The sequence below is a fragment of the Labrus mixtus genome, chromosome 8 (assembly GCF_963584025.1).
Source record: "Labrus mixtus chromosome 8, fLabMix1.1, whole genome shotgun sequence".
Classification (NCBI taxonomy): Eukaryota; Metazoa; Chordata; class Actinopteri; order Labriformes; family Labridae; genus Labrus; species Labrus mixtus.
Genome location: NC_083619.1, coordinates 25,646,552 through 25,660,125, shown reverse-complemented (window position 1 = coordinate 25,660,125; position 13,574 = coordinate 25,646,552). Strand labels below are relative to the sequence as shown.

The following is a 13,574-nucleotide window of genomic DNA, read 5'->3' as shown; positions in this document are numbered from 1 at the left end:
TGGGTTAAATTCAAAGGGATATTTGCAGTCAGACTGTTTAACAGCATCACCACCACATGACTCTGTATCATAATGTTCATCAAAATCACTGTGTTTTTTTAAAATAATAACTGTTCTGTCTTTCCACAAGTGAAAGAACACAGTGTATATGCCTAGTATTATTTTATTTATATTGCATTTTTCTTCCTTTATTTAATTAATGTAAACATGTTTGTTGTTGTTTTTTTCACTTTTTGCTATTGATGCTGTTTATATTCATGTTTTTTGAGGAATAAAGTTTTTGGATCAATAAAGTTTTATCTTATCTTATCTTAAATGTCTGATTTTATCACAAGTTAAGAATCTTGAAACTTCTTCCATAATCAGTCGTTATACATTAAAAGCTCCTTTTAGGAGTTTTTTAACTGGTCATGAAAAATCCCGAAATTAACACTGATGCCTCTTAATGAACCACAAGAAATAAATAGATAGTATGGGGAGAAAAACATATTTAATTTCTATAATTATTTTTAATGTCTGTCACTGCTGTCTGTAAGGTATCAGATGGGGCAAAACAGCCGTTGTTAAAAATGTAATGTAAAAGATTCACAAGGAATGATACATTTGGATGTTAAAAGAAAGTAGAATGAGATTTTTTTTCCAGAAATAACATTTTACTCATGCAAAGGACAAGGAAAGTTCATCATTAGATCTTTAAAGTAACGATGTCAGAATGTTAATTGATCCATTATAACTTCGTACCCTGCACTAATAACGTAATAACGTATACAGTAAAAAGACTATAAGAGAAATGCACATATGAATAACAAAAGTTTTCTCATGTTAGTGTAAAGGCCAATGAAAGTGTTGTTTTATTGCATTAGATAATATTAAATTAATATTGTTGCTGCATTACGTTAGCTGTGGATATAATGCTCTCAAACTCAAGAAACAGATTTCTTTCTCTTGCAGTTTTCCCCTATTTGGGTTGGTGGCTCACCATGCACTAATAGAGAGATGTCAGAGAGAGGGGCTGCACATGATAGAGCTGAGGGGGTCTTGGTGCCTTGCCCAAGGGTACCTCTGCAGTGCTCACTGGCACCTGTCCAGCTACCAAACCAATTTCCAGACTTGGTCCACACTGGGACTCGAACCAGCGACCCTTAAGTTTCAAACCCAAGTCCCTACAAACTTAATGCTGCCGATTTAAAGTAGCTCTCATCCAGAATAATGTCACAAGACTTGGTACTCTAAATACATTTTTAATGACCACAGAATTGTAACTCTTAAGTCACCTGATTACCCTGAGTTTAAATTTTAATCTAGTTTTATGAGCTCACAAGATGCCCTGCACTAAAAATCACACTCATTTGATTTTTTAAAAAGTTTTAAAGGTCAAGTCAGTATTTAATCTTAGCATATTGAAGAGACAAAACACAAGTCTAAAAATGTTTAGTCTGATAAAATGACAATTTATTTACAGCAGAATTTATAAGAGTGGATGACATGGATGTTATAGCCATAAAGTAAAATTGAATATTTGTCATATATTTGTTTCTGCGTTCATTATCCCAGTTACAATAACGGGTGGACAGGTTGTAACAGCAATAAACCAATCATTCTTTAATTGTATAGCGCCATTCATAACAAATGTTATCTCGAGACAATTTACAAAAGAGCAGGTAAAATATCTTACTCTTTAGACCAAACTCAAAGACCAAACATGATCCATCATGAGCACTAAGCAACAATTAGTAAAGTTACAGTGGAGAGGAAAAACTTCCTTTAAGAGGAAGAAACCTGGAGCAGAACCAGACTCATGATGAGACTGTATTTGGGGTTGAAAGAGAGAGATGTAGGAAGAAGAAGGATAGAGACAAGCAGAGCAACAGCAATGAGAAAAAGATAGATTCATAGTTGTCAGTAATAATGGTAAAAGTATGTGTAGAATTAGTAGTAAGAGCTAAGTATGCTAATAGACTGATCAGTCTATGGACGTTAGTGACTGTACTGATGATGAAACAGGGAGGACTGATTGTGTTAATTATAGAGGTTGAAGTTGAGCAGCTCTAAGATTCACTTGAATATTTTTAATAATGATAATAGACGTAAGTCTGATTTTATAGTTGTAGCTCTAAGATTCATTTTAATATTTATATAAAGTCAAAAACGACCAAGCAAACTTCTTCTCAACATCCCTCGGTTTTTGCAGAATAACCAAATACTTTGTGCTACATCAGAAAGAAATCTTTTTGGACGGAGGACACATTTTCTAAGACCTTTTGTTCCCTTTGTTTTCCTATTCAGTGAATTCTCCGGAGGTATTTAATAAAAGACTTGGAGAATGGGTGGCTTGAGGCCGTAATAAAAAAGAGATGTACACTCTTGTGTTGGTTGGCCTGTTTTATATAAAATCTGTGTGTATGCAGGTTTGTGTACATTCATTCTTTATCAGCTGTATTTTTTCCATTTTCATTTACGTTTATTTGCCATCATAGTTGGTATCAATTTGAAGTGCAGCAATAGAAAAACACCTGAAAACAAATATTAAAGATTGAATTAAGACATATGTGAAGTAAGCTTCTTTAAGGAGAGTGTCAGAGGAGTATAATGTACACTGCTGCTTTTGTTGAATTCCAAAGGGGGATATTACAGTATAGTGTGTGACTCAGCTGTCTTACACACAGTGTGCTGCTGGAGCTGCAGCTGTGAGACCTCCCTCTAAATAAAAACCACATCATTGTCTGAGCTCATTCGACACATGCTTAAAAGCCATGACGGCAAACCACCAGCGTCTGAACACATTTTTCTGGCCACTCCCAGTAACAGTGGAGGATATCCTTTTCCATGTTAGCTAATCCAAATACCAGTTTGACCGGCCCACTTTGTGTGCTCAGCGAGGAAAGTTAAAGGGCGTGGTGCCCCGTGTGTGAGCTAACAGGGCAGTCTGGTTGTCATTGAGAAGAACAAGTCCCCAAAGACCACATTGTTCGTTATATTTTCCAGTTATATGAGCTGGTTTTGTCCTCTTCTTACCCGATGTTCTGGGCTTTTTCTTGACAAGGAGACAGTACACTGTGGTTATTACTTATTAGTGTCATATGAGATCAACCCGCAAGCCTAATTGTGTACCAAAGTGAGCCATGCTACTAAGCCTATTAGTTGCCAGCTGTCTCGGTTATTAAAGCTTTGCAGCATGAAGATTTATTTCCAATGTTCCCGTGTTAGATTGCAGGCAGCGATGTGCTTATGGGAAAACGACGTGAATCTAAATGGGTTGTAAAAGCTTGATTTATACTTCCAAATGAGGCAATAAGTGTTCTATTTACACCAAATAAAAGCCTTCAAATCAGTCAATATGGAAAACATAGGCTGTAAAAGACTCCATTGACAAAAGCCCTCAGGGATGCTGTGGGAGAAGATGAAATACCTTTACATTTGTGGTGTTTTTTTCTGTCAGTCAGGCAGCTGCATTTCTATTAAAATCCAAATAAAAGTTATAGCACTCACAATTAAGAGCAATCTCAAAGTAGCATTCCAGTTTGTTTGCAAAGTTTTGCCTTTTTAACTAAAACATTCAAATAATTTATCGGTTTTATTAAACCTATTTATAATTTTTGGTTGCATTTCTCCTCATTGCTTCTTTTAATCAGTATTTATTTGTAGAGTAGGCATGCAGGGCAGCACAGGAAATGAATGTAAAAAATGTAAGATTGCAATCTGTCTTTTATACTTTATGTTGCATATACAATGAGATTAAAAAAAAGAGCTATAAATTATTTTCAGATGTATTATATGTCCTAAATTAAATGGATTTACAGCCATTTAAAGTGAGACTTGATAGGGGGGCTGGTATCCTAGGGGTTAGTGTGTGCGCCCCATGTACGTAGTATGTAATATGCAAGAGTGTCCCTAACCCTAATTCTGCATTAGGTCAATCTACAGAAAGAGTAGTATTTGATTTTTAAAGGGTTAGGGTTAGGGTTAACCCAAATGCAACATTTCCTGCCTCAGTTACAACATGGTGTTGTTCAGTCACATTGACTATTATCCCAGAAGTGAGACTAGTTAGGTATTAAGTGAGACCACAGTCTAAATTAGAGGTCATCATTTGTACAAAGGACAGCTTTTTTCTTGACCGACACGGCAGGGTCCAGACTTTAAAATATGCTTGCACATCAACCTGACAGCTGTCAAGCTCAATATGAAGAAGTTGGTGTCAGAGGGGAAATTTAATTTAATTTTATTTAGTATTTCAGCCTTGGGATTTTTTTTTAATGTTTATTGTTTAATTACCCAAAGTAATTTTTTATATTCTGGGGGCCGGACAGGAAGCTTTGTGGGTCCAGATGTGGCCTGCGGGCCTCCAGTTGATGATCACTGGTCTAAATGAATAAAAAATGAAATCCTGTCATTTACCTTATATGTACCACTTTTAAACCCACACAAACACACCTGTAGTTTCATTTTTTGAATATTTATTGTATCAGCTGGTAACAGTGAAGTCAAACGTTTGCCATGTAGTTGTAGTCCTTCTGCAATGTGAGTTGTATTCCTCCATCGCAGATGTGATGTGTGTTTTGTCCCAGAAAAGTCTGCAGCAGCGCTCGTTATCCCTCAGAGCCAATCACAGCGTCACTCGCTGCCCTCCATCACTTCTTTTGGAAGAATCCCATGATGGAAGATTGTTTACTTCCTTTGTTCGCGTTAGCAGATGTTTTCTTCTGACTTTTCTTCTCGTCTTGTTTGCTGCTCGCTGAGAGTTTTGCAGGGACGGGATCTTTCAGGGCCGGCTTGGTGGGCTTGAAATCATCTTCTGTTTCAGAGTACGACTCGCTCTCGTAGCCTTTCTCTGTCACTGAGGGAGAAGAAGAGAGAGAGAGTGATTATAGTTCTGATATTTCGGGATATGGCCTCTGGTTGTGGTGTCCTTAGTCGTGTTAGTTAGAGACAGAGAAACCGTTTCTACTGTTTGCACTCTACATACCCATGCATCCTTCTTCGTCTAAAAACGTGCGTGATTTCATGACTCGTCTCCTCTTTCTCGTCTTGATGTCAGAGTGGCTCTGCTGTAGAATTCAAACACATATATCAATCAGATATTCAGTGTTAAATACATAGAAGAAGAAAACATCATCAAGGTCTAACGGAGGAGTAAAGAGATGATCTCTGAGCTGAACATCGTTTCCATGTCAACCTCTCATCATTAGAGTCGATCACTTACATGTCTGTGAGAAACAGGCTCCGCCTCCTTCTTCTTCTTTGGACTCGGTGATTTCTCTTTTGTTTCCATCTGCTGCGGAGAATCTGGAATAACTGAAGAGGAGAAAACAAATGAGTCCTCTGTAATATCTCGACAATTTAAATCCAGACCCGGTTCTACGAGGGTGCAAAAGCAAGCATTGTACCCTCATTTTAAAATCCTGCACCTTCAAGTGAATGGATGCAAAAAAACAACAATAGTTTTTTTTACATTGAGTAAATGATTACAGTGACTCACACTGTGTTTACTACATCAGTGATCTGATGGTCATGACAGGTGAACGTGACCCGTCTGTTCACCGGGGGCCACATGTGGGATCAATAACACCTACACTAGTTTTCATTGGTGTTGCCGGTCACTGTAGCTGCACCCCCTTTAATCTCAGACAAAGGGGGTGATATCTAAAAACTCAGTCATTTTGGTCTAGAACCAAAACACAAATATTCCTTTCAGAGTGCAGCTAATGAAAATGAAATCTAAAAACCTTTGATAATACAAGTTAAAAAACAAAAACATGTTGATTTCTTCTTTAGAATAAGAGCATTCTTTCCTTACTTGATTATTGATTAAATTACAGTTAGACTTGAACGTAAATCTGTTAAATTGGTGAAAATAATTAACTCACTGTCTTCATCACTGCTGTCTGGTTCGGGCTTCTTAATCCTTCGTCTCTTTTTCTTCTCCATTATCTCGTCCTCGCTGTCAGAATCCTCAATTCGCTTGGTTTTACTTCAACGAGAGAGAGAGAGAGAGAGAGAGAGAGAGAGAGAGAGAGAGAGAGAGAGTGCAATAAAACAAAAGATAGAAGAAGAAGAAAACATAAAACAGTTAAAATAATTACAGATACATTCATAAACACACTGATTCATGTAAACCCGTGCGCTGGTTAAAAACAGCTGCATAAACTTTTCTCAAGTAGTTCAGGCACTAGCTCTTTAAAAAACACGGTATGATGTGATACACAATGTTATTTATGTGAAATAATGTGGTAGCACACCTGGAGTCTTTCTTGGAGGTTTTCGGTGCTTCCACTGCAGCAGCTTTTGGTTTCTCTTCAGGTTTTGAACTCTGGCGTTGCTGCTCTGCTGTGGACGACGACTGAGCTGCTTCCTCCTGCTTCACCGATTTCTCTGGTTTCTCTACAAGAAAGAGGAAAAGTTAGCGACACATGCGTACTGTCACTTTAACATGCGATAGTTCCACACTTTAAGGTCGTGTTCATGTCAGCAACCTAGACTAGTCAAGTCCTGTGTTTTAATGTCAGGTTTTCTAACACCACATAAGCAGAAACGTGCTCAAACTAGGATCAATATTGGAGATGCTTCTGAAAAATGGAGAGAGGTTAGAACACAGAAAGGTTTACAGACCGATGCAGAGCTGGATAAACACTGAAGCTTCAGTGTCCATGGCAACCTGCGTGCACATCGACCCTAATGAGGAGGGGGCGGGGGGAGACAGCACTCCCCAATGTTTTGAATTTGGACTGCAGTACCCATTTTAAACACCAGGTGTCAGAGTGACATATTGCTCCTTTAACTTATGTCTTGCAGTGGTTGTAGTTTGTCGTTTCACATTGAGAATCAGATTTGTGTTACCGTCAAAAACAACTACATTGTAGATGCAGGAATAATTCTCATGTATAAAATAAAAGGTGGGTAAAAGACGATTTACTCACTTGCTGTTTGAGTCCCAAAGAAGTTCGTCATGGGGTTGGTCTTTGCAGCCGGTTTGCTTTTGGGGGCATCAACCTGAAAAACATGAGACACGTCAGCTTTCACTTCTGCTACTGGATTAATGAAGTTAATCACACCAATCACAACAAAGCCGTACCACAGGTGCGTCCTCCTTCTGCTCTGTTTTAACCTCTTTGTCAGCGTCCTGGTTCTTAGGAGCCGTCTTAGTCGCAAACATTCCCATGATGCCTTTTTGCTGCTTGGCGGCAGGTTTTGAAGTCCCATGCGCCACGTCTCCGTTCGTTCCAGTTTTTTTGGGTTCAGGCTCCGGTGTCGGGGCTCGCTGCGGTTCTCTCACCTGCTGCAGCTCCAGGGACGACATGGGCACGGCGTCGGCACAGCGGATTGCACTGTATCTGCATAGATAGAAGATGGAACAGTTACAGTCCTGCTAATCGACTACTCACTTTGCTTTCCTTTTTTTTTTTTTTTATTATTGTTGGGAAATGTTGAAAAAGGCAACATCCTTTCAAATCAATACTCTGAGTGAATCCTCACAGAGCACCTGTAGTTGAAAATAAAAGATAGAAAAGATGATCAACACACCTGCTGCAGTCCTTCAGGTTGTCTTTCACAGCATCATAGTCGACACTGTAGAGCGGGCCGCTATCTTTCAGCAAAGCCTTCTGCACACTGTACACATGCACGCTGACAATCAGGCTCATCTTGGACTTGCAATCTGCAAAAGAAAAAAAAAAACACCTGATGTGAGACGCCTTCCCCTCATGTACTTCAGATATCTGACAACGAAGAAGACAGATCGACAAATAATACTGAAGCATGCTGCGTTCAAATGAAAAGTTCAAATAATGTTCTGTTTCTCTAATTTTACTTGATACTGGTGCCTTAAACTCCCAACAGAAGCTCTCCTTTAGAGCGCTTAAAGCAGAGATCTAGTTTGAGTTTGACACATCGGGAGATACTCGAGTCTTTAAGTTACATACTAGTTCATTGACTTTGCTCAGGCAGTTTAGAGGATCAGCTGTACCGATGAGACATGCTTCACTGATGGAACATTATATAACTGAGATGCATTCAGACTGGCTACAGCGGCTCAAGGGACAATCAGGCAACTGCTGAAAATACTGGATGAAGATCATCCGTTGGGTGCCGAGAAAACGAATGCACCGTAATTCCTACCTAAACAATTATTTATTGTACTAGATTCATTAATTCAGAAAAACATCTTCTCGTGTGAATTCAAGAGGCTGACATTTAAATAATAAGAGACAGAAAAGTCAGCACACAAATGTCCTTTAAGGTTCCTTTATCCGGGTAAGAACAGCAAAACAACAACGGACACGTTTCAGAACTAGTGCTGAAACTCAAAGGATTCGTGTGCTGACTTTTCTGTCTCTTTTTAGTCTCGTTGCGGTCGTGCACCTGAAACTTTGTTTACTGTCGAGTGTGCCTCTTTTTTTTGTTGTTGCTATTTTACATTTAAATAATGCAACACAAAAGTCAAGTCTTCTTTAATAGAGCGATGTTTGTTTCATGACTTCATTGGTATAAGACTCCCACGATGCCATCATTTTCTCTCATGATGGACTATGTAAAAGTCAGAGTTTGTTCAACAGGTGAGATCAATAAAACCTCTTCTCTGAATCAGTAGTTAGGTGGACTAGATGTGGGCATTAAATTGATTTGGCACAACAAATAAACATTGTCTACTGACTGTTCATGCCACATTATTTGCAGATATCTGTCAACACTCAACAGATGAACCGATGCATAGGTGCATCTCTAAGTAATATACAACGTGAGTTTAAGTCTACAGCAAAGTATCAACATTCAACTGTACACTCAGTAAATGCTGTGTTTGAGAAAACAGACTCACATACCTTCTAACTGTTCCTCTCTGACAACCGACACTTTGTGACTCTGAAAGGAAGCAACACACACACACACACACACACACACGTCAGTTAATCATAGACACATAGAAGGATCTTCGTGCACAGATATGAGTACATTAGAAAATCCAAACATGTTCCTGTGTTTCTCTCTCACCGTTTGTCCCTTGTCCACAGACTTCCCTGACACCAGATACGTGGCATGAAGCTGTGCTGAACTCTCCTTCCTCTTGTGATCCAAGTAATGGAAGAGCATCCTGAAAACAAGGCGGACACTTTAATGGCATTCTGTTTTAAATGTATTAGTTCATCGGTTTTTATACAGTTATCTATGCACAGAACGTCAGGCTGCTTTACTACTGACATGGAAGTCCGCTCTTTAAGAACGTATCTGACAGTACACCTGGTTTAACCGCGATCAGATACTGCAGCTGGACAAAGAATCTTGACTATTTTTGAAAAATATTTTTGTTTCGAAACGTGTTGTGATGAAAAATCTCTTTTTCCAGGGTGTCCTGGCCGAGACAGGCGGCAGCACAATTTACAGAGTTTCACACAAACAACGAGCAGCCTCACATACAAATACAAGAAAATACAATATTAGACATTAAAAGACACAAATAACAAATCTGAACAGCAAATGTTTTGTCAAGATTATCCACAAACACATCAGGGAGAAGATCTGCAGCCAGATGTGTCTGCCTTCAAGTCATTTAACATCCTGTTAAAATCATCCAATGAGAGCAGCCCGTTAAGTCTCAGCCCTTTCCTCCAACCCGTCCAACATGTTAAAAATGTGTCCTGCAATTCAAAAACTTCAAAGTGCTGAATTCGTTCTTTCTTTAATTATTTCATATTTCTTAATTTAAATAATTATTCTCATTATCTTTCGCAAATGTACAGTCCACCAGCTTTATGCTTTGACACTGACGCTGCCTTCACGAACTTCCTTTGTTACCTTGGCAACAGCATCTAAAAATATGAATAAATAAGTCTGCATGGGATAATGTCAATCCTCCTGCTAAAAACGTCCAAGTTACAAACCGTCAAAAAGGGTTTTCATAGAGAAAATGTTGAAACTCTTGATGTTAGGTATCTGGACCCAATAGACAATTTTGTTCACGACATTTTCAAAAATGTAAAATCTGAGAAGTTAAAGACTTGTTTAATTACTAATGACTACTTTACTCTGCTGTATCAGTCCATAATGAAAAACAGTCCATAATGAATATTCAGCTAAATCTGCCTCTTCAATATCTGGTTCAGATTTCTGTCTTTCTTTAATGAACAGAAGTTTTCACACTCACTGTTTGGCGGTGTTGACATGAACTCCCAGAGTGAGACTCAGCCATTTATACGTCACCTGTTCAACGAGAATCACACATCACAAGATGAGATGAAGAAATTACATTTGAATTGGTATAAACTGAATGATTGTATGACACAGAAACAAATAGTATAAAGTGGACTAATATTTCAGATGCTTTATGACATATTCATGTTTTTTTTTAGTTATTTGATGAATTATGAAAATGCTGATGTTGAACTTGTGTTTTTTTCTTTTCTTCTGTGTGGCTCAAATTTACGACGGCGGATTAGGGCCACGTTAGATAATATTTAATAAAATAAATAAAATACATTTCGAGATTAAAGTCGTTTTAAATTAAATAAATAATCTCGAAATTATTATTATTATTTTCTTAACGTGGCCCTAATCCTCCGTCGTACAAATCTGTTTTTGTTGTTGTTTTCTATTGTTTTTCTGTGTTGTCTCATTATTGAGATTTTGTTGTTGTTGATTTGTGATGATGTGTTTATTGTTTGTGTTGATAAATGAAAAATAAAACATTATCATTTTATTCTAAAATATTAGAAGAAGGATTAGGAATGGATATAAAGAGAGCAATACAAATCCAAAAGCATTTAGACACATAAAAAAATGTTGAATTGTTAATATTAATTTAATGTAGACTTCTCCTGTTGACATGTGTAAAGCTAAATTCACCTTTTTGTTAACGCTTGTTACAACTTTTAAACTCAATAAATATAAATACCTAAAAGCTTGTGTAGTTATGATTTAATGATCTGCTTTTGTTCTTCATCTTATAAATATTACACCGATCGTCTGATTACAAAAACAAATGTTGGCGGGTTGATATCACCAGTAGAAACGGTCACTAAGCAACCATTAAATCATTTTTTTGTTTAATTAGAGGGCTATTTGAGGGATTATTTATTAGCCGAATTATCCCGAAACACTTAATAAGTCTGAATACTTGTAAATCAGAGTATGATAAATGTTATTATTAACCCTAAAGGCAAGAAAAGAGTAAACACGCAGGTTTTTGACCGCAGTTCAACGCATCATTCACAAATATATCTCCGTAAGCCAGAATATCGTTTAAAAACATGACAAATGAAACCACAGAAGAGCACTCACTATCTTGTTGTGGTCGTTGACATATTCGTCGATGTTATCCAAATATAATTCGTCCATTTTGATAGTTTATCTGTGAATCTGGACGTCTGAACTGAACCGGTTAGACTGCGCGGGAAGGCGGTTTATTTACTTCCTGTTTAACGTCACATGTTCACGCTCCTTTTTCCGGTGGGACGACAGGTTGTATGCTGCCCTCTACAGGCAAACACTAGCTACTGCACTTTGCGAAAACTAATGTTTGATGTTTGAGTTTGACGAAAGAAGAACAATAATTAAAAACGAAGAAACACATTTATAAACCATTTATTTATAAAGATTTCGGTAGAATATGTTTATAAAAATAACAATTAACATCTGCCTTTTCTTTTAGTCCTGTAGGTAAAAAAAAAAAACCCTCCTCCTTTTACTAATCTAATTTCTGTAAGAAATGTGTTTGTAGAAAATAAAGGTGCTTCCATCCATCCATTTTCTATACCACTTTTTCCTGTTCAGGGTCATGGGGGGCTGGAGCGGATCCCAGCTTTCATTGGGCGAGAGGTGGGGTCCTTTTGACACAAGTTTTATTTTGGCCCAGAGGTTAGGTTGCACCCCATGTACGGTGGTTATAGTCCTCCAAAATCCAAGTGAGGCGACCGCATACAAGTCCAATGTAGGGCTCCTTCAGTGCAGGTCATTCCTCACTCTCTCACCCAATTTCCTACTCTAACCTCTTTCCTATAAAAAAATAAAATAAAAAGTCCAAAACTAAATCTTATAAAAAGTTTTATTAGAGCCTTTAGAGAAACATAAAATCTTATGGTGATAATATTAATCTCAACAAACTCTTCAGCTCAATTAAACTATTTTTAAAATGTAGACATGTAGCTCCAGAGGGGAGGGTAAGAAGGCTTCAGGGTACAAAGCCCTTCACTCTGTTTTTTAAATGATAACTCAGATTGGCTGTAGATAAATATAGTGGTGTTTAACAGGATGTTCTTTTCTAGCTGAAACACCTCTAAAAGCCCTGCAAACTTTCCCCGGGTGTAAAGTGAAGGTGTGATGAACTGTTTTGCACGTCGGGGACTCGTCAGACTGTGATGTCTCACTTTCAAATCTGAACCTTTACCAAGACCGCAGGGGAAAGCCTTTACTTCAGTCAGTGTACTGTTTTGTTCCACATTAACATTCATAAGACGACAGATGATGGTTTGGAACAGCTCAGGAAAGTATTCCTATTTAGTAAATAAATAGTGAGTATGCTTAATTGATTCAGTTTCTCATGTTTATACTGCTTGCTTATGTAACTTCTTATATTTAAGACATAGACTCTAAATATTAATGTTTGAAGCCTGAGTGACGTCAGCCTTCTGTTCCTGCAGGGGGCTCTGGAGGCTCATCGGCAGCAGCCGCCATGTTGGAAATCCTGTCTCAGCCTAACCATCAGTCAACCTAACGACAGGCCGAGAACTGGAACTGTGGCGGGTTTTAAGACTCTTGGCAAACATCGTCCTTGCCTGTCAATCATGTCAGCTAAGCGCTTGACTATGGATGACACGTATCGTTCATAAAATCCAAACAGAGTCTTTTTAAAAGAATTCACCTCGATACAGTGTGTTTTCTACCAGGCTGTAAACATGTTTATTTATGCTGTAAAAACATATTTTTTGCCTGTTGTGTGTGTGTGACTTCCGGTGTTCCTGGAGCCGGCCTCTAGTGGACACTCAAGGAACTACAGGATATTGCACTCCTGCATTGGCTTCATTTTTCAACACCGGAGGTTGGCGCTTGGTTTAAGGCTTTATTTTTCACAATATTGTAAATAAATAAAAACTACATGATGCCTACTTGTAATACAATGTGCAATATAAATAATATAGACATTACAATTCTACAAAAAAAATAGGGAACAACACGGTGCACTGTCTATTTTTGTGAATTTTAAAATCAGACTTCTGCTGTTGGTAATAATTTCCAAATGAAAACCGCCTCTTTATAAAAGAATTATGCAGACTGTGCTGGATTTAATACATAATGGTTGTTGGATACGAACCGTTGCTTTTAATTTGCTTTAAAGAGAGAAAGCAACTGGCCAGGAAAATGGAAATAAGCAGTGAGCAGCAGAAAGGAGTTATACAAATGGAGAAAACGTGCAGGCTGCAGGGAAGAGAGATGAGCATCAGTTATTAGCGCAACACAACACAGTCAATAAACATTTGAATTATAATGAGCCGCTGTGACAGAGATATCCAGGAAGAGGACAGAGTTGATGTATGAAACCTTCGGTGACCTCATCATCAACTGTGAGTTTTTATAAACAGATCACGGGG

At 38.0% G+C, this 13,574-nt stretch overlaps 1 protein-coding gene across 2 annotated transcripts; it reads right to left on the bottom strand.

Moving 5' to 3' along the window:
* Positions 1-4,440: 4,440 nt before the first annotated feature.
* Positions 4,441-11,398, bottom strand: pold3 (polymerase (DNA-directed), delta 3, accessory subunit). 2 transcript variants are annotated; one of them, XM_061045421.1, is made up of 12 exons: positions 11,269-11,398; positions 10,136-10,191; positions 8,986-9,085; positions 8,817-8,856; positions 7,522-7,654; positions 7,073-7,331; positions 6,918-6,990; positions 6,240-6,381; positions 5,868-5,971; positions 5,204-5,295; positions 4,967-5,048; positions 4,441-4,837 (listed from the first exon to the last, which is right to left on the bottom strand). In XM_061045421.1, exons 1-12 carry the CDS (start codon positions 11,323-11,325, stop codon positions 4,632-4,634), a joined length of 1,344 nt encoding a protein of 447 aa, XP_060901404.1. In that variant the 5' UTR covers positions 11,326-11,398; the 3' UTR covers positions 4,441-4,631. The 2 variants fall into 2 exon arrangements, with proteins under 2 accessions (XP_060901404.1, XP_060901405.1); XM_061045422.1 differs by having other exon boundaries at positions 4,967-5,045.
* Between the last annotated feature and the right edge of the window lie 2,176 nt (positions 11,399-13,574).